Source organism: Oratosquilla oratoria, chromosome 12 (assembly GCF_046742065.1).
Source record: "Oratosquilla oratoria isolate Oo_2021 chromosome 12, ASM4674206v1, whole genome shotgun sequence".
Classification (NCBI taxonomy): domain Eukaryota; kingdom Metazoa; phylum Arthropoda; class Malacostraca; order Stomatopoda; family Squillidae; genus Oratosquilla; species Oratosquilla oratoria.
In genome coordinates, this window is record NC_134788.1 from 61,563,887 (window position 1) to 61,590,218 (window position 26,332).

Sequence of the window (26,332 nt, forward strand, 5' to 3'; positions counted from 1 at the left end):
AAAGGTTAACCCATTAAACTCCGATGACAAGATGTCTTGTCATTTGGTCAAATAAAACAAAAAATCATAAAACACCAAAATGTTTGATCAAACACCAGAAAAATATGACGTCAATCCTCGCTTCGCTCGCAGCGAAGCGAGGACTGACGTCATATTTTTCTGGTGTTTGATCAAACATTTTGGTGTTTTATGATTTTTTGTTTTATTTGACCAAATGACAAGACATCTTGTCATCGGAGTTGAATGGGTTAATGGAGGCCCTAACTAGTACTTACTGCAGAATTGATTTCACCATGTTATCATAAAAACCAGGAATCAGTTAAGGAAAGAGAGAGACAACCTTCCCCTGTGCACACTGTTCATATCTGCTGTTGTTCCTCCCATTTTCAGTCATCATCAAATGCTATGACATATGCTCTAATGCCATTCCTATCTGGCCTCTGAGACTGGTCAAAGTTTATCTCAGGGCACTTCCATTGACTTTTACATACATGAAGACGTACGTGCATAGTGCATACGTAGTAGATATATACTATTGTCTACACTGTTCTGTACGTGTGTACATGATGGAGTTCTAGATGTTAACATAATTTGAATTAATTAGACTATCAACAAAGGTAAAGTAGCTAGTTTAAATTATTTAAAGATAAAAATCATCTGTCACTTGACAGTTGACAAATTATTCAGGAATTTGAATTAATAATTATATTTATTGAGTATTTATTAAAAATAGAAATACATTCCACTGGCTATAACTCCCATAGTATAGAATGAATGAAATATTGATACAAACTAAATTCTGGAAACTTCTATAAATGGTACATATCCTGTAACTAGCTATAAAACTATTCTATACTGGACGGTTATTAAATTTTCTCAACCCAAAAAGTATCAATTTTTTTAGATTTTTTTAAACTTGGAAGACTGGTGAAAGAGGTATAGAAGGCAGAGATGGAGGGAGTGAATTTGAGAGGACGACTGAGGATGAGATGGATGGATGGGGTGACAGGTGTGTTGAGCAAGAGGGGAATGTCTGTGGAGCAGGGAAGGGAGGTGGCAGAAGATAAGGATGAATGGAGAAGGGCTGTGTATAGATGATACTGTGATGAAAAGGAATGGGGGAGTTTGGGGAGTGGGAAAGTGTGAATGATACTTTGACGCAGCCCGAAGGGACTTCTTCCCGTCCTCCGTTTTCTATGTGAGGGGACGGAGAGAGGGGGGTCGCCAATTAAGTGAAGCAGCCTTGCTGTGGATGTGCTGTGTCCTGGATTGCTTCTGACCCAGGGTGGTGGGCGGGATGCAGGGATGACCCATCGCCCACGAGGAGCTAAGATGTGAGGGTAGAAGGGATGATGGGTGGGAGTGGGTTTATGCCTTTTGACTTGGCTACCTCCCTGATAAGGGGGAAAAAGCCTTTTGTATATAGATAGAATTATGGTTATGGGTTAAAGCATAAATATCTGGTACACTTAGGCCTAATTTGAAATTGTCTTTATAGCATAATCAGTTTTGAATTAGATTAAAATGGTTCGTGATTTTCTTTACTCTGATTTCTATTTTTCATTGCTTCACTTGTAGGCCTATTGTATTCACTAGTAACCATGATCAGTAGCCTGTTTCTATTTCGTATATTTCAAACCACTAAATTTCTTTGATAAATGTATGATTTTCATATTCTGAAGTAGCTTTATCATAATCTAGCATATATCTATTAAAGGAAAATGTGATAAAATTACCGAAAATGAAGGAAAAGAAGATTCACTGGGAGACACTGCTTCAGGCAGAATCTGCAGCTGTTTGTTTACATTAGTTAGTACTAGTAGCACACAATGCTGTCACATGGTGGCAGCACAAATTGATGTTTATTCATGTTGAAGTAAAAGCATTGCAGTATAGTACAAAATATTATATATATATATATATATATATATTTTGGAAGGAGGCCATTTATGATGCATGCGTTGTTGAAGTCAACAGCTGCGATAGCGTTATTATTCGTCAAAAGAGCCCTCACCCACTGCTCAACATGGACCGCTACAAACGCGGAACTTAAAAGAATCACCATACTTCTTACCAACAACAACTATCCCTTGGCAGAAATAAATAACGTCATACAACATCGACTAGACAACTTTATGCGTCAACAGGAACAACATTTAGCTACACAAAATTTAAAACTCTTTTACAAGGGTACTATGTCTTCAGCCTATAAGGATGACGAAAAAGCCCTCAGGAATATAATCTACAAGAATGTCACACCCACCGACCCGGCTTTAAAAATTGACCTCGTCATCTACTACAAGACACGGAAGACATCCAACTTGGTCATAAAGAACAGCTGCCTACCCAAGACAAGTGATATGCAAAAGGTGAATACCATGTACAAACACACATGCTCCAGTGGCAACTGCAGTCGCTCTAACTCCAAGTACATCGGCGTAACCACCACAACACTGTCGAAGAGGATCTCAGCCCATTTGCAGGACGGCGCCATAAGGAGGCATTACTTATACGAACATGGGCTCGTACTCAAAAGGCACCACATGGAAAACAACAACACCATCATCGAGAGAAACAACGACACCAGAAGACTAAGAATGACAAGCGGTGCTCATTTTCAACCAAAAACCTGCTATCAACATCCAGCAACAGCCCAAAATGTCTTTACCAACCAGAAGGCAGAGAATGATTCCCGTGCGCTGCCCGGTGATCCACTCCTCACCGCTATATACTGTCCCATAGCCACTTCGATTCATTCTCCGTCATCAATTTGACCAGCCCACACCTCCTGAAGATGGCCAGTTAAGGCCGAAAGACGTCTCGAGAGATATACACCATGGACTTCAGCAATCTGCTTAAGAACCTGCTTCCAGACGACTGCACGTTGGTGCGCAACTTAGAAAAGCATTTCAACAAGCATAATAATGCTATCGCAGCTGTTGACTTCAACAACGCATGCATATATATATATATATATATATATATATATATATTTATATATGAGTGGCAGGGTGGTGAGATAAACACCGAGAACCATTGAAGTTTTATTAACTGACGTTTCGCTCTTAACAGAGCTTCTTCAGAGTGTACAAACATAATCGGGAAATCAACAATTATATATCTTGCATCATTCCGCGTTCCTTCCTTAACCCACCCCCTCCCTCCCTCTTGTACCCTTCAGCTCCTGTAAGATCATCCAGCCGGACATTTTGGACAGCTTGATAAAACCATCATGATGGTTACAGCAGGGCTGGGATGCTATAAAAGCTGCTTCTACTATTTTTCTTTTTTTCTTGTCTAATCCTTGTTTTAATATTTCCACTCCGTCCCAGTTAGGTAAATGCCCGTATTCCTCCGCATGAATCACCAGGGCGTTTGATGTTCGGTGGGCCCTCAGGTCGCTCTTGTGCTCATATGTCCGCTTGTGTATGCCTCTTCCTGTCTCCCCAAAGTAGTTTAGGTCACAGCCACCACATGGGATTCTGTAAACCATGCTGTTGTTATTATGTTCATTTCTACTCTTACCTCTCACTACTTCACCTATCTTCGTACTGGATGTACTGGCGATCTTCAGCCCTGCTCTGCGGAGCAAATGTCCTAACTCTTCTGTGTGCTTGGAGTTTGGAACTACAATGAAGCCACCTTCCTTAGTCTCCTTTTTCTCATCATTTCTCTTTTCCATTATTTTAAAAGCTATTTTCTTCAAACTATGGAGTAACCCTTCTGGATATTTTAGTCCTGAGAACACTTTAAAAATATATTTGATTTCTCTGTCAATATGTTCTTCACTACATACCTGGAACGCTCTGAGAAAAAATCCAATTATTACTCCTCTCTTTATCCTTTCACTATGTGCTGAAAAGTAGTGGATGAGGTCATTTTTGTTGGTAGCTTTTCTGTGAACCGAGAAACCCACCGTGCCGTTATCCTTCCTCCAAATTAATACATCCAAGAAAGGTAACTTTTGATCCACCTCGTGTTCTACTGTGAACTGAATATCCCTGTCTACCATGTTCAGCCTATTAAGTTTGGTGGTGAAATTGGTTTTCTCCAGGGCAATGACTAGGACGTCGTCTACATATCGAAACCAATGGGTCCCTCTTCCCATAATTTTCATAAAATGATCTCTCTCCAAAACTTCCATGTATAATGATGCTAGGACTGCACTGAGTGGACTCCCCATTGCCAGACCACGTATCTGACAATATTCCTCATCCTGGAACATGAACGGTCTGAATCTGATACACAGAGAGACTAATTCCAAAAAATCATTTCTTCCCACTGGTAAATCCTGGTCATCTATATTACCGATGGCTTCCTTGGCTGCTGTTAGTGCCCCCTCTGCGCAAACATTTGTGAACAAAGCAGTTACATCATAACTTATCATGACTTTCTGTGAGAAATCCACATTATTGAGTCTCGTGATTAGGTCACTTGAGTCCTTCAAATGGCCACTGCTAAGTGCCCCCAAACATCGAGATAACGGTTTGGCTAAACACTTCGCTAACCTGTGGGGAGCGCTGCCGATACCTGACGTAATGGGTCTCATCGGTATACCCGGCTTGTGTGTCTTTGGTAATCCCCTCATCCTGGGTGGTCTTGGTGCTTCTAACAATCCCACAAGTTTCTTGCCTCTGTTGGTTCGCATTAAAATCCTCCTGGCTTCTTTCTTGAACCGTATCCCTTCCCGTTCTGCGTTTCCTAAGGGTTTTTTCTCATACGTGGATGTATCGTTGAGTAAATCCATCATTTTGATGTTGTAGTCTGTCCTGTTTAATATGACAACTCCTCCTCCTTTATCTGCACTCGTGATAACTAAGTCTCCGTCACTTCCTAAATTTTCCAAAGCTATCTTGAAATGCCTAGGGATGCTACATCGATTAAGATTTGCTAAAGCATGGAAACACGTCAACAATCCCTGTTTAAAACCTTTCTCTACATCACTGTCATCCCATCTATAGTTTTTATTTATAAAATCAGAAAAACTTTTGTTACTCTCACCGGTATCGAACTTAAGACCGAGCGAAAGGGCTTGTTTTTCGGTGTCAGATAGTTGTCGGTTTGAAAGATTCACTATGAGATCAGCATTGCCCACTTCATTCCAATCACTTTGTTCACAGAGTAACTCCAATTTCTTTTTCAGTCTCTCACTTTGCACTGATTTCTCGGGATCAAGTTTGCGTAGAAGGAATGATGGTAAACGTACCTGGCTGGTGCTGGCTCGTAGATTTTCAACTTCGTTACTCAGGTCCTCACAGGCCTTGGATAGAAACACTTCTGCACTGTTACTAAAAGGGACTCCTTCCTTCCTGAGCTGTTTTGGCGCTTCCCTAGGTAGAACTTTCTCATCCACTACTTTTCAGCACATAGTGAAAGGATAAAGAGAGGAGTAATAATTGGATTTTTTCTCAGAGCGTTCCGGGTATGTAGTGAAGAACATATTGACAGAGAAATCAAATATATTTTTAAAGTGTTCTCAGGACTAAAATATCCAGAAGGGTTACTCCATAGTTTGAAGAAAATAGCTCTTAAAATAATGGAAAAGAGAAATGATGAGAAAAAGGAGACTAAGGAAGGTGGCTTCATTGTAGTTCCAAACTCCAAGCACACAGAAGAGTTAGGACATTTGCTCTGCAGAGCAGGGCTGAAGATCGCCAGTACATCCAGTACGAAGATAGGTGAAGTAGTGAGAGGTAAGAGTAGAAATGAACATAATAACAACAGCATGGTTTACAGAATCCCATGTGGTGGCTGTGACCTAAACTACTTTGGGGAGACAGGAAGAGGCATACACAAGCGGACATATGAGCACAAGAGCGACCTGAGGGCCCACCGAACATCAAACGCCCTGGTGATTCATGCAGAGGAATACAGGCATTTACCTAACTGGGACGGAGTGGAAATATTAAAACAAGGATTAGACAAGAAAAAAAGAAAAATAGTAGAAGCAGCTTTTATAGCATCCCAGCCCTGCTGTAACCATCGTGATGGTTTTATCAAGCTGTCCAAAATGTCCGGCTGGATGATCTTACAGGAGCTGAAGGGTACGAGAGGGAGGGAGGGGGTGGGTTAAGGAAGGAACGCGGAATGATGTAAGATATATAATTGTTGATTTCCCGATTATGTTTGTACACTCTGAAGAAGCTCTGTTAAGAGCGAAACGTCAGTTAATAAAACTTCAACGGTTCTCGGTGTTTATCTCACCACCCTGCCACTCATTTTGTCGTCCATTCCTTAACATATATATATATATTATGGGAAAGGTGGAGGGGGAAACACGGGTCTTTATCTGATTATCGAGTTTATTCCTGACCGGTTTCGCTTACAATAGCTTCTTCAGAGGAAGCTATTGTAAGCGAAACCGGTCAGGAATAAACTCGATAATCAGATAAAGACCCGTGTTTCCCCCTCCACCTTTCCCATAATTTGTCCCAATGTCTCTCTCTATATATATATGTATATATATATATATATATATATATATATATATGTATATATATATATATATATATAGTTTCACTCTCCTTACAGGAAACAACTACAAATACATGACTACAAACACTTACCCAGACTGACAACGATAGCTTGTCAGTATTGTACATTTTTTTTATTATTGATGGATTGTTTTTTGTTTCCATCTGGAGAGACCAGTGTACACATACACTGCACACACTCACTATTGCCTCCAAAAATAAAGGCAAAACTATACAAAAACTGCTAAATTGTGCAACTGGTAAAACCAAACAGGGAAACCATGTTAAAAAAAATAATTTTATTGGACTTAAGGAGTCGGAGTCGGATAAAAAATTCCGACTCCGACTCCGATTCCAACTCCAGCTAAAACCTCCGACTCCGACTCCGCAGCCCTGGGTACAACATAAATGTAATGAGGCTAAGGATAAAAGAGACAAAGCTTAGAAGAAAAAAAAAAAAAAACAAGCAAAGCAAATGGTTAATGTACATCAAACTAAGATATGATTATGTAAAAATATTCAGAAATGAAAAGAGAAACTATGAAAAAATAGTAGGAAAAAGCAAGGAAGAACCTAAACTATTTTACGGATATGTAAATGGCAAGCTGAAGAATAAACAAGAAATAGAAAAGTAGCACCAGGGTAAATACAAATATACAGAAGAACTGGAAATTGCTGAAATTATGATCAACCACTTCAAATCAGTATTCACAATTGAAAACTCACCTAACTGTGAGGAAATAGAGAAAGATATCCCCCTCAATGAAAGAAATAATTGTAACACAGAAGGAAATCGGTAACCAAATCAAAACCCTTGATGTCAGAAAATTGCATGGTCCAGACGGAATTGCAAATTGGATACTGAAAGAATGCATGGAGGAATTAACAGGTAAAATATACAATATAATTAGATTCTCACTTCAAGAAGGAAAAGTGCCATAAGACTGGAAGAATGCAAATATTGTACCGATTTATTAGGAAGGAAACAAGGAAAATCCATCAAATTACTGACTGGTCTCCCTGACAAGCACAGTAGCAAAAATTTGTGAAAAGGTCATCAAAAATAGATGGGTTAAACATCTGGAAGGAAAGATTATAGTGAATCTAAATCAATTTGGATTCAGACAAGGAAGATCATGTACAACAAACTTGATCTGGTTCTACTTGAGATTAATAGATGTAATACAAGAGAGAGATGGTTGGGCAGACTGTGCCTTTCTGGACCTACAAAAGGCATTTGATAAGGTACCACACAAGAAATTAATAAGGAAAATAGAGTATTTAGGCATTAGAGGAAAATTATTGGAATGGATGAAAGACTTCCTGACTGGAAGGAACATGAAAGTAGTAATTAGAGATGAATTCTCAAATTGGGTAGAAATGATAAGTGGTGTCCTGCAGGGATCTGAATTTACTCAGAATCAGTAGACAGTGTGTGCAAATGTGTTTGTGATGATCTTAACCTGTGGGCTGAATCAAAGCGATGATAATGCAACACAATTTATTAACCCATTCAACTCCGATGACAAGATTCTTGTCATTTGGTCAAATAAAACAAAAAATCATAAAACACCAAAATGTTTGATCAAACACCAGAAAAATATGACGTCAGTCCTCGCTTCGCTCCCGAGCGAAGCGAGGACTGACGTCATATTTTTCTGGTGTTTGATCAAACATTTTGGTGTTTTATGATTTTTTGTTTTATTTGACCAAATGACAAGAATCTTGTCGTCGGAGTTGAATGGGTTAAGATGACTCACTACACCTGGAAAATGAGACTCGCTACACTAGGAAAATAAAGTGGGAAATGAAACCACAATTAGTGAGTACATTGAAATTAATTTTTGATGATATTCAAAAGGACAAAAAAAAAAAAAAATGAGGAGGGCTATGATGCAGATGGTGCAAGAAGGGAGTATCAAATAGTGAGAGATAAGGAAAACAGACTGATATCAAACAAAAAAACTTAAATATTATAGACAAAAGATGCCTGAGGCAGGATTAAATATCACAGAGTTATACAAAATAATAGATAGTTTAACAACAAGAAGGAATTATTACCAGAAGGATACTCTGATGAAATGCTAGCAAAAATGTTTGTTGATTTTTGGCAATGAGATTAAGAATATTGAGGAAACATTTAAACAAGTTCATCTGTGTGTGGCAAATAAATTGATGTTTCCACAGTAAAGTTACTGAATTATAAACAAAATGACAGAACCATGGTGAGTTCTATAGTGAGCAGAGTGAAACCAACTTGATGTCAGAATGATTCAGTGCCTCTATTGGAAATAGTAAATTGTAAAACCCTTGAGGATATCTTGCAGGCATTTCTGGAGATAGTACATACATATATTAAAGGCATCCCCCCCCCTTATAAGAGAGGTAGCCAAGAAACAATGGCATAAAAACCACCCCCATCTATTCCATTACCTATCACACTCCACTTCCCTCCCTCTTATCTTGGCACCTCCTGGATGACAGGTCATCCCTGCATCTTGTCCACTGCCCTGGGTCAGAAACATTATCACAAGACACAGCACATCCATAGCAAGGCTGCTTTATTAAATTGGTGACCCCCTCTCCATTCCCTCATGCAGAAATGGAGAAGAATAGAAGAAATCCCTTTGGACTGCATCAGTTTATTTTTCACACATACTCCCTCAACCCCCATTCCACCTCATGGATCACATCATCCAAATACAACCATTCTCCATCGACCCCTGTCTTCTGTCCTCCCCCGTCCTTCCTCAACCGATATTCCCCTCTTCCCCATCTCATCCTTGGTTGCCCCTTCATGTTCACTCCTTCCACATCTGCCTTCCACACCTCTTTTACTAGTCTTCCTTCACTCATTCTTTCCATGTATCCAAATCATCCCAATACTCTTTCATCCACCCTATCACCCAACTCCCTTTCCGCCCCCATTCTTCTCCTCACCTCATTTTTCACTTTATCCAGCCTAGTAACCGCTATCATACTTCTCAGACACCTAATCTCAAACACATTCAAACTCCTTCTCTCCTCCTCTCTTATGTTCCATGTTTCTGCCCCATACAGTGCTGTTAGCACTGTCACTCCTTCATACAATCTCCTCTTAGCATCCATTCCCAAATGTCTATTTCTCATTACAGTTTTTAATTCACCAAAGCATTTACTCGCTTCTTTCAGTCTACATTCTTCCTCCACCTCCACTTGTCCTTTTCCTACCACATTTGCACCCAAGTATCTAAAACTATCCACTTCCTCCAGTCTCCCTTAATACTCACTTCCAGTGTAACCCTTTTGGTGTTGAGGGTTACATAAGGAGGACTTAGTGCGGGCTAGATAAACTTCCAAAACGTCACTTTTTTTTTTTTTTTTATATAAAATTGGAATTTATCTAGTTTCAATACACTATTATCATACAGTCTGGCTCAAAAAAGAAAAGATCACTAATACACGTTGCACAGCTTTCTTTCACAATTGTTATCTATATAGTTTTGAGCACTATGGCACCTCACTCACTAACTTCTAGTCCTTAGAGCACATCTCACACCAACCTCCTGGTCGTGTGCACTGGGGTTTTGTTCAGGGAAATGCTGAGTTTGGTGAATTTTAAGGTGCTTTCAGTCACTTTGTTAACGTTTTTAGTGGGGTTGTTTCGCCCTATACAATTTTGTTCTAGGTTCATAATTTTCTAACATGATATGTTGTATACATAATATATATCCAGGGGGAAAGGGTTGAACAGTATTGTGTTCCCGTGTGTTAATCTGGGTTGGTGATTGATGGTATTTATCGTGTGTTCGTGTGTGTGTTTGCTTCCGGGCGCCCAGCAAAAACTGCTGATTCAATTGGCGTCAGTTTGACGATCAGAACAGATGTCAATGTGCCATGATGTCTGGTGCATGGTGATGCTGTATGTGGTGTATACACCAGTCTGCTGCCACTTTCACCCCTTGTACATCTCATCACCTTACTTTTACCCACATTTATCTTCAACTTCCTTCTTTCACACACATTCCCAAGTGATGAAAAGCTAGCAATTGTGAAACCCATATTTAAAGGCAAATTAGATTCATAGTGTTTAACCTTTTATAAACCTGTATCAAATTTAACATTTCTATTTATCTATACACCAGGGGCTTTTTTTTCCCTTACCAGGGAGGTAGCCAAAGTTGAAAGGCATATACCCACTCACAGCCATTTCATCCTTACCCATTCCACTCCCATCCACCGTGCTTTCCTTCATCAAATTTCACCTTCTCATGGATGATGGGTCATCCCTGTATCTTGCCCACTGCAGGATACATTTCTGTCTAGATCAATTGATAGAATGCTTGAACAAATGAAACATTTTACCAGATAATCAGTCTGTATGTAGACATTTTTATTCCACTAAAACTTCTTTAAGTATGGTGATGGATGAGGGAAAATATGGTCTCTTAATCCTACTTGACCTGAGTGCTGTTTTTGATACATAGCTCATTACTTGAAGCTTGTAAGACTTGTAAGCATTGAAGGTGAAACATTAACCTATTTAGAAAGTTATCTTAAAAACATAACCTGTCGTGTATTGGGTCCTATTTCATCTTCCATTTATACCATTGAACTGTCAAATTTGCTAAGAAAAAAATCCTTCTTTTAATTCTAGATTATTTGTTGATGATAGTCAGTTCCACATGTCCCTGAGTAACATAATGAAAACCAGAAAAAAAATTTGATGATATAAGACAAGTCAAGGTTTGGATACTAAAGAAATGAAATTAGATGATGACAAATCAGTGCTTAAAAGTTGTGAAGAAAACTTAATTAAACAGCTCTTTGGGCTACGTCAATTTAATATTCACATGTAATCCCTATGTTTCTCTTAGCCTATAGTTTAATTCCACTGCCAATCCATCCTTTCCTGCCACATGCCAACCCAAATACCTAGAGCTATCCACTTCCTCCAGCCTTTCTTCTTTAAGGCTTACTTCTAACTCACTGCCATCCTCTTCCCTTGTACATCTTACTACCTTACTTTTACCCACATTTGCCTTCAACTTTCTCATATCATATACCCTCCTAAATACCGTCACAAACTCCCTTAATTCCTCTGACCCTGCCACAACCACAGTGTTGTCAGCAAACAGCAACTGGCTCACCTCCCACTTTTCTCCATTTTCTTTAACCATCTCCAGACCCTTGCCTTTACCTCCTGTACTACCCCATCCATGTACCAGTATTAGGAGTATTAAACACAACTACAAAAGAAAAAATATAAATTTAACATTTGTAGTTTTTGATACTTCTTTTGCTTGAGTCATAGCATTCAGTGAACACAAGTCTTTAGCTTTTTAAATGTCACTTTGCTATCACTACTCTCAATGTCATCTGCGAGCTTGTTAGACAGTCTTAGTACACATCTTGCAAAAGCTCTGAAACCAGTTTCCAAGTTGCTCCTGAACTCATCTAAGCCATTCAGTTCTAGGCAATGGGTCAGCATCATATATGTCTGGTTGGAACTCTCGTAATAGATCTCTTATATATCATGGTTTCCCAAACTTTAAGGCTTGCTAAGTCAAGACACATATATTATAAATGATTCTTGCACTGATTGGTAACCAGTGTACTTCAATTAATGCTGGTGGGATTCTTGCTCGCCAAGACAAACCCTTAAAAAGTCTTAAAGCCCTATCCATAACATTTTGTAAGCTCTTCAGAAGATAATTTGGTATGCTGTAATAACATATGCAAGCATTGTTATTATTTTCTGATCTATTTCTTTTTAACAGCAAGGTTCTTGTTACTCTTATGACATTATTAATTTGATCATGAAATGTCAGTTTATAGTTAAGTGACACTCCTAAATCCTTGACCACTCCTTTCATTTTCATATTTTCCCCCTGACAAGGGATGTAGCCAAAAAACAATGGCATAAGATCCACTCCCAACCACATTCCATCCCCACATACTCCACTCCTATTCACCCCCCTCCCTCCTTCTTATCTTGGCTCCTCCAGGATGATGGGTCATCCCTGCATCTTACCCACTGTCATAGGTCAGAAGCAGTGTAGCAAGACACATCACATCTGCAGTAAGGCCACTTCATTTAATCAGCAAGCCCCCTTTCTGTCCCCTCATACAGAAAAAGAGAAGATGTGGAGATCCTTTGGGTTGCGCCGAAATACCATTCATACATACCCCCTCCCCCACCTACTCCCCTTCTATACATCACAGCATCATCAATACCCAACCAATCTTCACTCACCCCTATCTTCTCCTTTCCTCAACAAATATTCTCCTCTTTCTCAATGCCCCTTTTACCCTATCCATCCATCTCATTCCTGGTACCCCCTCATGTTCGCTCCTCCCACCTCTGTCTTCCACACCTCCTTTACTAATCTTTCCTCACTCATTCTTTCCGTGTGTCCAAACCATCCCAATACTGTTTCATCAACCCTATCTCCCAACTCCCTTTCCACCCCCCTCCTCCTCACCTCTTCATTTTTCACTCTAGTGGGAGGTGAGTCAGCTGTTTGCTGATGATACTATGGTTGTAGCAGGGTCAGAGTAGGGATTAAGGAAGTTAGTGATGGCATTTAGGAGGGTATGCGATAGGAAAATGTTGAAGGGAAATGTGGGTAAAAGTATGGTAATGAGATGTACAAGGGAAGAGAATAGCAGCGAGTTAGAAGTAAGCTTTAAAGAAGAAAGGCTGGAGGAAGTGGACAGCTTTAGATATTTGGGTTGGCATGTGGCAGGAAAGGATGGGGTGACAGTGGTAGTAAACTGTAGGCTAAGAGAAACAAGTAAATGCCTTCAGAGATTTAAAAGTGTCATAAAAAATAGGCATTTGGGAATGGATGCAAAGAGGAAAACATATGAAGGGATGATTGTGCCGAGGGTACTGGGGCAGAAACATGGAATTTTAGAGAGGCAGAGAGGAAAAGTTTATATGTGTGTGAAATTAAATGTTTGAGAAGTATGGTTGGAGTTAAAGGTATGATAAAGTGAGAAATGAGGTAGTCAGGAGAGCTGGGATGGAAAGGGAGATGGCAGATATGCTTGATGAAAGAGTATTGGGATGGTTTGGACACATGGAATGAATGATTGAATAAAGATAAAAGAGGTGTGGAAGGCAGAGGCAGATGGAGTGAACTTGTGGGGATAACTGAGGATGAGATGGATGGACAGGGTGGAAGGGGTGTTGAGCAAGAGAGGAATGCAAGGAAAGGAGATATGAGTGAGTGGAGAGTGGTTGTGTATACATCAACATACATATACCAAGGCTTTTTCCACCTTACTAGGGAGGTAGCCAAAAAGGAAAAGGCATAAAATCATTCCCACCCATTCCATCCCCGAAAACACTCCACACCCCTCCACCCTCCCTCCCATCTTAGCACCTCCTAGATGACGGGTCATCCCTGCACCCTGTCCACTGCCCTGGGTCAGAAGCAGTGTTGCAAGACACAGCACATCCACAGCAAGGCCGCTTCATTAAATCGGCGACCCCCCCTCTCCGTCCCCCCATATAAAGGAGAGGACGGGGAGAAATCTCTTCGGGCTGCGTCAAAATTTTGCTCACACACACTACCTCACCCCCCATCCCCCCGTCCATTCCACCTCATGCATCACAACATCTTCCATATACTGTACAACCATTCTCCATTCACCCGTCTTCTGTCCTCTCCCGTCCTTCCTGTGTATACATGATACTGTGATAATAGGAAGGGAGGGGATGGGGGTTAGAGAGTGGTGATATTTGAATGATATGTTAATGCAGCACGGAGAGATTTCTCCCTGTCTTCTCTTTTTCTGTTTGGGGATAAAGAGGTGGGGATTCGAAAGGAGGAGGATTATATTTCTAGTGTTCTGTGCTTTGCCTTCAATTTTATATAAATTCTCAGTGGTTTGGCATCTGTGTTACTGGCTCTGGGTAGTGGACATGAAGCCAAATGTGACAAGGTTGCTTCTATAGTGGCCCTGTTTAGGGCAGGGCATTCTGTAAAAGAAATATCTGAAAATACAGGAGTTACAGTGCATTCAGTGCAACACTGGTTGTTACATTTCAAGGATGGTGGGGGAGCAGTGTTGCACTATGCAAAGAGACACACCACCTAATAACCTAGGGTTTTCCTGCTGAATTTGTGTAGCAAATTTATGAGAATTGTCTATCATGCTTATTAACATTTAAAGTGCATGATGCGAGTTCCTGGGTCTGCCACAACACTGATGTGGGGTAGGTAGTGACCCCCCCCCACACACGCCATCCTTGAAAACAGAGTTGCACTGAGTACAACAACCAGAGTTGCACTGAATACACTGTAACTCCCGTATTTTCAGAGATTTCCTTCGCAGAATGCCCTGTCTCAAACAGGGCCACTATAGAAGCAATCTTGTCACATTTGATTTCATGTCCACTACCTATAGCCAGCAACACAGATGCCAAACCACTGAGAATTTACATAAAATCAAAGACAAAATACAGAGTTGAATCTCGAACAGCACCAAGCCTGAAAACACTGCATACCCTGGTGGCAGCCAACCTTGGTCTCGCTGCCAGACATGCGAAAAAATATCTGGCTCGCTCGGGATATTGAGGGCAAGGGATTTGCAGTGATAGGTAAGGCTTGATTGATTAGATTATTTTTTCTCATTCTAAGATAATAGATGTAAACATATAATAGATTTATTTATGGGCTTCTGGTACTATTTCTGCTAAAATTCACTTGTTTACACACTAATCCTGGTTGGGGGGGTCAAAAGTGTTCCCTAATAAATGAAAACCAAGTAATTTGCTGTAGAAACTAATAAATGATTCACAAGAGTTACACACTTATTTCTGACATCCTTAGTTATAAGGTGTGTGTAAACCTTTGATTTTTTTTACTAATATTTCTTATTTCCAGTTGACTGTGCTTTTATATCCTTCATCACACTTTTTTTTTTTTTTTTTTTTTTTTTTTTTTTTTTTTTTTTTTCCTAGGGCTTTTATTATTTCCCTATTAATTTTCACATTACCAATCACCTAAGAAATTGCTACAGGCCACAAATATCCACATAAGTAATTTGTAGCTCCTTTGAAGTGGCTGATTCCACTGAATAACTATAGCTCAACAAACTTTTCCAACCGTGTGCCTAGTTTTAGTGATTGATAGAGGTGAGGGGTGAATCTAACTTAACCTAGTTGTAGGAAGGGAGAAGTTGGGACAGATTGACTAGAAATAATTGATTCCTCACTCAAGGACATAACAAATCAACATTTTATTTCGTTATAAGCTTGTGGTGGTATTTTTGTTGAATTTCGCTTGTTTACCCGAAAAATGGAAAAGTGGCTTGCCGCAGAAATTAATATCAGATTCTTTTGAATCTCTCCAATATTGATTCATGACATCCCTGATTGGTGTGTGTATAGTAGTCCTCTCTGAAAATTTGACAGATATCTTATATCCAATTATGCTATTGTATACTACTCTTTTTACTTGTGTCCTCCATCTGTAATATTTATTGAGCCACTCTTCTGCCTTATCATTTCCTGATTATATATTGTCCCAATCTGTGTTTGTTCTACACAACTCCATCATTTTTAGTATTTGTTCAATCTTTGACATCTTTCTTCTTCCTTTAACCTCTTCAATACGAGTCAAATTCTTGCATGCATCATCAAATTCCTAATGTACAATGCATCACTGGGGTATTGGCTGCTTGTTATTGTGGCAAAGTAGCATGCAGTCGATACTTTAGGGTCTATATGTGGCGCCCCTAAGGACCAGAGCCACACATCATTTTGTCTATGATAGAAGAAATTCTGTTCATAGAGAAATGATGACACTTTTATACTACTCCGTTATGCTGTCCCCCAACCCCTTGTTGCTGTCCTGTACCATTTCTCTGAGTATTCTCTTTCTGATTGGGGGAATTCCCTGTGGTGGGGTAAAATAATACTGCCACCAAGTTTTCCAATTTGTATCGTTATAGGAGAGAAGAAAGGGACGGGGAGAGGGACTAGGCATCCTTCTCCCTGTAGCCCCAAGGGGCAATTTCCTAAAACAAAAAGAAAAGGCATAAGGGGTGCTGGCGGGCCTCGGGCCAGCACCCTAAGGTTTGGGTCTTTTAATGTGCGTGGATGTGGTACAGATGAGAGTAAAAGGGAAGAGATAGGTAGTATGTTTGTGAGAAGAAAGTTGGATGTGTTGGCTTTGAGTGAAACTAAGTTGAAAGGGAAGGGTGAGTGTATGTTTGGGAGTGTAAGTGGGAGGTTATCAGGAGTGAAGAGAGGGCGAGGGAGGGAAGGGGTGGCTATTCTAGTAAGTGAGGAGATAGGTAAAGGGGTAGTGGAGTGGAAGGAGGTTTCCTCAAGGATAATGTGGATGAAGGTGAAACTGGGAAAGGAGATGTGGGTCTTTGTAAGTGCATATGGGCCGGGCAGTGAGAAGAGCATGGAAGAAAGGGAGGCCTTTTGGATAGATTTAAATGAGTGCATAGAGGGTTTAGGAAGAAATGTCAATGTAATAGTACTGGGAGACCTTAATGCTAGAGTGGGAAATGGTCCAATCGATGGAGTGGTTGGGAAGTGTGGAGTTCCAGGAAAGAATCGTAGTGGAGAGTTGATGGTGGAAATGTGTCTAGAAAGAGAGTTGATGATAGCAAATACAGTGTTTCGGAAGAAAGTCAAGCTTAAGTACACATGGGAGAGGGTGGTAGATAGAGTGCTAATGGATTATGTAGTGGTAAATAGGATTATGATAGGAAGAGTTAAGGATGTACATGTACTAAGGGGAGAGGGTGGGGGAATATCAGATCATTTTTTGGTGGAAGGTAAGTTGAGAGTGGAGGATAGATGGAGAAGGAGGAAAGGGACAAAAGGTAGGGAGGTTCTTAGAGTGAACTTGAATGAAAAGGAAAAGGAGAAGGAGTACGAAAAGAAGCTGAAGGAGGAGTGGGAGGGAGTAAAGGATAGAGCAGAGATGGGTGTGGAGGAGGAATGGGGATGGTTCAAGGAGGGAGTCTTAAAGTGTGCAAGGATGGTGTGTGGAACAAGAAGGACAGGGGGAAATAGAAGAAAGGGTAGTGAATGGTGGGATGAGGAAACAAAGAAGGTTGTAGAAGAGAAGAAGCGAGCATTCACAGATTGGTTACAAAAGAGGACAGGGGAGTCATATGAGACGTACAAAGAAAAGAAAAGAGAAATAAAGCAAAAGGTAAAGGAGGCAAAGAGGAGAGCAGATGTGAAATGGGGTAGGAGTATGACAGAAAAATTTGAAAGTAATAAAAAGATGTTTTGGAAAGAAATTAAGAGAGGAAGAGGAGGCGAATCAAGTAGGGAAGAAAAGGTACAAGGTACAGATGGAGAGTTGATAATGGAAGAGATGGCAGTGAGGGGAAGATGGGCAGAATATTTTAGGGAGTTGCTGAATGTGAAGGAGGATAGGGAAGGAAAGATAGCTGCAGTGGGAAATACGAAGAAAATGAGAGTGATGAGTGAGGAGAATGGAGGAGAAATAAGGAAGGATGAGGTGAAGGCAGTTGTAAAGATGATGAAAGCAGGTAAGGCACCTGGTCTGGATGGATGTCATGCAGAATGTCTGAAAAAGGGAGGTTCAGTGATGGTGGACTGGTTGGTGAGATTATTTAATGTTTGCTGGAGAGAGGGTAGAGTACCGGAGGACTGGAGTAGTGCCTGTATAGTTCCTCTTTACAAGGGAAAAGGGGACAAGTGTGAATGTAGTAATTTCAGAGGGATTAGCCTGTTGAGTGTAGTAGGGAAGGCTTATGGGAGAATCTTAATTGAGAGGATTAGGAGAGGAACAGAAGGAGTAATTGGTGAGGAACAGTGTGGATTTAGGACGGGTAGAGGTTGTGTAGATCAGATCTTTGTGGTAAGACAGATATGTGAGAAAGCTATAGGAAAGGGGAAGGATGTTTTTTTGGGCTTTTATGGATCTGGAAAAGGCTTATGATAGGGTAGACAGAAAGGCACTGTGGGAGGTTATGCAGATTTATGGGATAGGAGGAAAGCTTTTGGGAGCTGTCAAGAGTTTTTATGTGAGTAGTAGAGCATGTGTTAGGATTGGAAATGGAGAGCGTGAGTGGTTTGAAGTAAAGGTGGGACTTCGTCAAGGATGCGTTATGTCGCCCTGGCTGTTCAACTTATACATGGATGGGGTGGTGCGAGAGGTGAATGCTAGGGTAGTGAGTCAGGGATTGGAGATGGTTAAAGAAAATGGAGAAAAGTGGGAGGTGAGCCAGCTGTTGTTTGCGGACGACACTGCGCTTGTGGCAGGGTCAGAGGAGGGATTGAGGAAGCTGGTGGCAGAGTTTGGGAGAGTATGTGATAGAAGAAAGCTAAAGATGAATGTGGGTAAAAGTAAGGTGATGAGATGTACAAGGGGTGAAAGTGGCAGTAGACTGGAAGTGAACATTAAGGGAGAGCGACTGGAGGAAGTGGATAGTTTTAGATACTTGGGTGCAAGTGTAGCAGGAAAAGGAGGAGTGAAGGTGGAGGTAGAATGTAGATTGAGAGAAGGGAGTAAATGCCTTGGTGGTTTAAAGAGTGTAATGAGAAATAGACATTTGGGAATGGATGGGAAGAGGAGACTGTATGAAGGAGTGATTGTGCCAACAGCACTGTATGGGGCAGAAACGTGGAACATAAGAGAAGAAGAGAGAAGGAGTTTGAATGTGTTTGAGATGAGGTGTCTGAGAAGTATGGTGGGGGTTACTAGGCTAGATAGAGTGAGAAATGAGGAGGTGAGGAGGAGAACAGGGGTGAAAAAGGATTTGGGAGAGAGGGTTGATGAAAGAATATTAGGATGGTTTGGACACATGGAAAGAATGAGTGAAGAAAGACTAGTAAAAGAGGTATGGAAGGCAGATGTGGAGGGAGTGAACATGAGGGGACGTCCTAGGATGAGGTGGATGGATGGGGTGAAGGGGGCTTTGGGGAAGAGGGGAATGTCTGTTGAGGAAGGAAGGGAGAGGACGGAAGACAGAGGTGAATGGAGAGTGGTTGTATATGGATGATGTTGTGATTGCATGAGGAGGAATGGGCGGGGGAGTGGGGTAGTATGTGTGAGTAAATTTTGACGCAGCCCGATGGGATTTCTCCCCGTCCTCTCCTTATATGCAAAGGGGGACTTAGAGGGGGGGTCGCCGATTAAATGAAGCGGCCTTGCTGTGGATGTACTGTGTCTTGCGACACTGCTTCTGACCCAGGGCGGTGGGCAGGGTGCAGGGATGACCCGTCATCCAGGAGGTGCTCAGATGAGAGGAAGGATGGGAGGGGTGTGGAGTGTATTTAGGGATGAAATGGGTGGGAGTGTTTTTATGCCATTCCCTTTTTGGCTACCTCCCTTGGAAGGGGGAAAAAGCCTTGGTATATGTATGTATGTATGTACAATGCATCACACCACTCGTTTTATAAAATATGAAGTGACTGCCGTATTACTTGTTTTCTTTCACTCTTAATAATGATAAACACAGAAAACATGATCAAATCAGTTGACAGAATTCAGGAGTCACTCAGCTACAACTACAAAATAAATATAAACAAGACACTGAGGCCGGCATCCTCGCATACCCACAAGCACCTCATGACGTCTACATAGACGTCATCGTATCAAAGAGGTTAAACTTCTTCATTAATACTAGCCATTTGTTCCCTTCCCCTATTGCATTTATGTTAATGCCCCACTGTATTTGTATATGCTCGTGTTACATCTATTACAAACTCAAAAAGATAATGTTGAACTTATATATTTTCTTACAGGTCGAGGGTAAATATCAACATCTCCTTGGAAAAGGTATCTAAAGATTCTGTATATTCATCATGTAATAGAGAGAATCTCGTGTGGCATATGTGGCACACCTATCTCGTGAGTCATCTTAAATATCACATGATGGCTCACATTGGAGAGAAGCCTTTCCAATGTGATTTGTGTGTTGCAACTTTCTCACGAAAGGATAGTCTCAAACGACACATGGTGACCCACACTGGAGAGAAGCCTTTCCAGTGTAACCAGTGTGATTCAGCTTTCTCAGGTATGACTGGTCTTAAATATCACATGATGACCCACACTGGAGAGAAGCCTTTCCAATGTAGCTTGTGTGATGAAACTTTTTCACGAAAGGATAGTCTCAAACGACACATTGTGACCCACACTGGAGAGAAGCCTCTCAAGTGTGACCTGTGTGATGCAGCTTTCTCTCACAAGGGTCACCTCAAACAACACATGTTGACCCACAGTGGAGAAAAGCCTTTCCAATGTGACCTGTGTAATGTACCTTTCTCACGAAAGGGTGATCTCAAACAACACATGGTGACCCACACTGGAGAAAAGCCTTTCCAATGTGACCTGTGTAATGCAACTTTCTCACGAAAGGGTGATCTCACGTGTCATGGGATGACCCACACTGGAGAGAAGCCTTTCAAGTGTGACCAATGTGATGCAGCTTTTTCATTGAAGAAGTATCTTAAACAACATATGAAGACCCACACTGGAGAGAAACCTTTCAAGTGTGGCCTATGCGATAGAGCTTTCTCAGGGTATAGTAATTTCAAATATCATGTGATGACCCACACTGGAGAGAAGCCGTCCAAATGTGACCTGTGTGATGCGGCTTTCTCACGAAAGAATGAGCTCAAACGACACATGATGTCCCACCCTGAAGAGAAGCCCTTCAAGTGTGACTTGTGCAATGCAGCTTTCATAACAAAGAGTACACTCAAAGATCACATAAAGACCCACACTGGAAAGAAGCCTTTCAAATGTGACCTGTGTGATGCATCTTTCTCAGGGCGTAGTGGTCTCCAATATCATATGATAACTCACACTGGAAAGAAGCCTTTCAAGTGTGACCTGTGCGATGCAGCTTTCTCAGGGAATAGTGCTCTCAAAAGCCATGTGAGGACTCACACTGGAGAGAAGCCTTTCAAGTGTGACCTTTGTGATGCAGCTTTCTCACAAAATAGTAATCTCAAACGACACATAATGACCCACACTGGAGAGAAGCCGTTCAAGTGTGACCTGTGTGATGCAGCTTTCTCACAAATGAGAACTCTGAGTTATCACATGGTGACCCACTCTGGAGAGAAGCTTTTCAAGTGTGACCTGTGTGATGCAGCTTTCTCTTGGAAGAGTGCTCTCAAACGACACATGGTGACCCACACTGGAGAGAAGACTTTCCAATGTGACCTGTGTGATGCAGCATATTCAGTAGAGAGTAATCTCAAACAACACATCATGACCCACACTTGAGAAGAAGACTTTCAAATGTGACCTGTGCGATGCAGCTTTCTTAGCAAAGGGTGATCTCAAATTACACATAGTTACCCTCCCTGTAGAGTCTTTCCAGTGTGACCTGTGTGATCCGGCTTTCTCACAAATTATCTCAACACACGACCCACGCTGGAGAGAAGCCTTTCGAGGGTGACCAGTGCAATGGTTTTCTTAGAAAAAAAAAAAGGCATGTGGTGACCCGTGCAGGAAAGAAGATTTTCCAGCATTTTCACGAAGGTATTTCAAATGTCTTGTAATTAACTCGCACGAAAAGTTGATCTCGTGTATTGCGTGATTACCCATGCTGGTGAAAGGCCTCTCTAGTGTGACCAGGATGTTAACTTTTCTGTGTGATGGTACTTGCAGTTATGATGTACTGATCCATTGTTGTAGACCTTTTGGCTGATGAGTCGTCACAAACACATACTGTTGTAAATCTTTGTTTACTCTCGGTTGTGCAATTATTTGATTGGCCTATTGCATAGTTACGTTTTTGCTTGTTCATAATCAAAGATTCTTAAGTGATCCATTAAGTGCATGAATGGTTTTTGTAATTATGAAACACCATCGAAAATATTAGAAAATGGTGTGACTGGTGGATGTCATGATGGATACAGTGCTGCTTACCTAAGAGTTGTGTAAAGTTGTCTGTAGTATACGCCACTGTTATTTGCAATTTTTGATACTGTATATCTACAGTAATATGTATATCTACAGTAATATATTCAGCAGTATTTAAATCATGGAGACACAAACCCCACAATTTATTGTTTTCATGAAGTTCACGAGATCATTTTGTGATGGATGATAGCAGTTTACAATTAATTTATATACAGGCATTTGGAGGAGGGCAATCATTTCCTCATGATTATCTGACTCATGATAACTTTTGTGACAGATAATTTCTGACATGTATCATGACTCCTCCATGACCTTGTTATGGTGGAATAAATAAAACTAATAAAGAAATCTGCGACAGTATTATTAATGCAAAAGAAGTATGGCATGATACAGAGCAACGTGTGTTCTCAACCACTGTTGATAAGATACTAATACATTGATGTTGGTACACATAATGGACGGGAATACAATTCCATTAGCATGAACCCACTAGATGGTTCTGCACAGAGGTAAATACTTCTACATATTCACATAGTGGTACAATACATTACGAGTATATGACAATATAATCACAATACTTCTGACTACTACTTAGCTCGGCCACCACATTGCCTTCAACTTTCTCATATCACATGCCCTCCTAAATACTGTCACAAACTCCCTACTTTGACCCTGCCACAACCACAGTGTCATCAGCAAACAGCAACTGGCTTACCTCCCACTTTTCTCCATTTTCTTTAACCATCTCCAGACCCTTGCCCATTACCCTTGCCTTTACCTCCTATACTACTCCATCCATGTACCAGTATTAGGAGTATTAGACACAACTACAAAAGAAAAAATATAAATTTAGCATTTGTAGTTTTTGATACTTCTTTTGCTTGAGTCATAGCATTCAGTGAACACAAGTCTTTAGCTTTTTAAATGTCACTTTGCTATCACTACTCTCAATGTCATCTGCGAGCTTGTTAGACAGTCTTAGTACACATCTTGCAAAAGCTCTGAAACCAGTTTCCAAGTTGCTCCTGAACTCATCTAAGCCATTCAGTTCTAGGCAATGGGTCAGCATCATATATGTCTGGTTGGAACTCTCGTAATAGATCTCTTATATATCATGGTTTCCCAAACTTTAAGGCTTGCTAAGTCAAGACACATATATTATAAATGATTCTTGCACTGATTGGTAACCAGTGTACTTCAATTAATGCTGGTGGGATTCTTGCTCGCCAAGACAAACCCTTAAAAAGTCTTAAAGCCCTATCCATAACATTTTGTAAGCTCTTCAGAAGATAATTTGGTATGCTGTAATAACATATGCAAGCATTGTTATTATTTTCTGATCTATTTCTTTTTAAGAGCAAGGTTCCTGTTACTCTTATGACATTATTAATTTGATCATAAAATGTCAGTTTATAGTTAAGTGACACTCCTAAACCCTTGACCACTCTTTTCATTTCCATATTTTCCCCCTAACAAGGGAGGTAGCCAAAAAAACAAAGGCATAAGGTCCACTCCCAACCACATTCCATCCCCACATACTCCACTCCTATTCACCCCCCTCCCTACTTCTTAGCTTGGCTCCTCCTAGATGATGGGTCATCCCTGAATCTTACCCACTGTCATAGGTCAGAAGCAGTGTAGCAAGACACAGCACATCTGCAGTAAGGCCACTTCATTTATTCAGCAAGCCTCCTTTCTGTCCCCTCATGCAGAAAAAGAGAAGACTGGGAGAAATCCCTTTGGGCTGCGCCAAAATACCGTTCACACATACTCCCTTCCCCTCCCCCACCTACTCCCCTTCTATGCATCACAGCATTATCAATACTCAACCAATCGTCACTCACCCCTATCTTCTCCTTTCCTCAACAAATATTCTCCTCTTTCTCAATGCCCCTTTTACCCTATCCATCCATCTCATTCTTGGTACCCCCTCATGTTCACTCCTCCCACCTCTGTCTTCCACACCTCTTTTACTAATCTTTCCTCACTCATTCTTTCCATGTGTCCAAACCATCCCAATACTGTTTCATCAACCCTATCTCCCAACTCCCTTTCCACCCCCACCCTCCTCACCTCTTCATTTTTCACTCTAGTGGAAGGTGAGTCAGCTGTTTGCTGATGATACTATGGTTGTGGCAGAGTCAGAGTAGGGATTAAGGAAGTTAGTGATGGTATTTAGGAGGGTATGCGATAGGAAAAAGTTGAAGGGAAATGTGGGTAAAAGTATGGTAATGAGATGTACAAGGGAAGAGAATAGCAGTGAATTAGAAGTAAGCTTTAAAGAAGAAAGGCTGGAGGAAGTGGACAGCTTTAGGTATTTGGGTTGGCATGTGGCAGGAAAGGATGGGGTGGCAGTGGAAGTAAACTATAGGCTAAGAGAAATAAGTAAATGCCTTCAGGGATTTAAAAGTGTTATAAGAAATATGCATTTGGGAATGGATGCAAAGAGGAAAACGTATGAAGGGATGATTGTGCAGAGGGTACTGGGGCAGAAACATGGAATTTTAGAGAGGCAGAGAGGAAAAGTTCAAATGTGTGTGAAATTAAATGTTTGAGAAGTATGGTAGGAGTTAAAGGTATGATAAAGTGAGAAATGAGGTAGTCTGAAGGAGAGCTGGGATGGAAAGGGAGATGGCAGATACGCCTGATGAAAGAGTATTGGGATGGTTTGGACACATGGGATGAATGATTGAATAAAGATAAAAGAGGTGTGGAAGGCAGAGGCAGATGGAGTGAACTTGTGGGGGTAACTGAGGATGAGATGGATGGACAGGGTGGAAGGGGTGTTGAGCAAGAGAGGAATGCAAGGAAAGGAGATATGAGTGAGTGGAGAGTGGTTGTGTATACATCAACATACATATACCAAGGCTTTTTCCACCTTACTAGGGTGGTAGCCAAAAAGGAAAAGGCATAAAATCATTCCCACCCATTCCATCCCCGAAAACACTCCACACCCCTCCACCCTCCCTCCCATCTTAGCACCTCCTAGATGACGGGTCATCCCTGCACCCTGTCCACTGCCCTGGGTCAGAAGCAGTGTTGCAAGACACAGCACATCCACAGCAAGGCCGCTTCATTAAATCGGCGACGGCCCCCCCTATAAAGGAGAGGACGGGGAGAAATCTCTTCGGGCTGCGTCAAAATTTTGCTCACACACACTACCTCACCCCCCATCCCCCCGTCCATTCCACCTCATGCATCACAACATCTTCCATATACTGTACAACCATTCTCCATTCACCCGTCTTCTGTCCTCTCCCGTCCTTCCTGTGTATACATGATACTGTGATAATAGGAAGGGAGGGGATGGGGGTTAGGGAGTGGTGATATTTGAATGATATATTGATGCAGCTTGGAGAGATTTCTCCCTGTCTTCTCTTTTTCTGTTTGGGGATAGAGAGGTGGGTATTCGTAAGGGGAGGATTATATTTCTGGTGCTCTGTGCTTTGCCTTCAATTTTATATAAATTCTCAGTGGTTTGGCATCTGTGTTACTGGCTCTGGGAAGTGGACGTGAAGCCAAATGTGACAAGATTGCTGCTATAGTAGCCCTTTTTAAGGCAGGATATTCTGTAAAGGAAATATCTGAAAATACAGGAGTTACAGTGCATTCAGTGCAACACTGGTTGTCACATTTCAAGGATGGTGGGGGAGCAGTGTTGCGCTGTGCAAAGAGACACACCACCTAATAACCTAGGGTTATCCTGCTGAATTTGTGTAGCAAATTTATGAGAATTGTCTATCATGCTTATTAACATTTAAAGTGCATGATGTGAGTTTCTTGGGTCTGCCACAACACTGACATGGGGTAGGTAGGTAGTGCCCCCCCCACCCCACCACCACCACCATCCTTGAAACCAGAGTTGCACTGAATACACTGTAACTCCTGTATTTTCAGAGATTTCCTTCACAGAATGCCCTGTCTCAAACAGGTCCACTATAGCAGCAATCTTGTCACATTTGATTTCATGCCCACTACCCATAGCCAGCAGCA

At 41.2% G+C, this 26,332-nt stretch overlaps 1 protein-coding gene across 1 annotated transcript in view; it reads left to right on the plus strand.

Moving 5' to 3' along the window:
* LOC143031891 (uncharacterized) overlaps positions 1-23,057 on the plus strand; it is a 24,711-nt gene extending 1,654 nt beyond the window's left edge. The window contains exon 2 of the mRNA XM_076196254.1: positions 20,209-23,057. Within this exon, the coding sequence (XP_076052369.1) occupies positions 20,297-21,697 (1,401 nt within the window). The 5' untranslated portion in view covers positions 20,209-20,296 and the 3' untranslated portion in view covers positions 21,698-23,057. The remainder of the gene's footprint in view (positions 1-20,208) is intronic.
* The last annotated feature ends 3,275 nt before the right edge of the window (positions 23,058-26,332 follow it).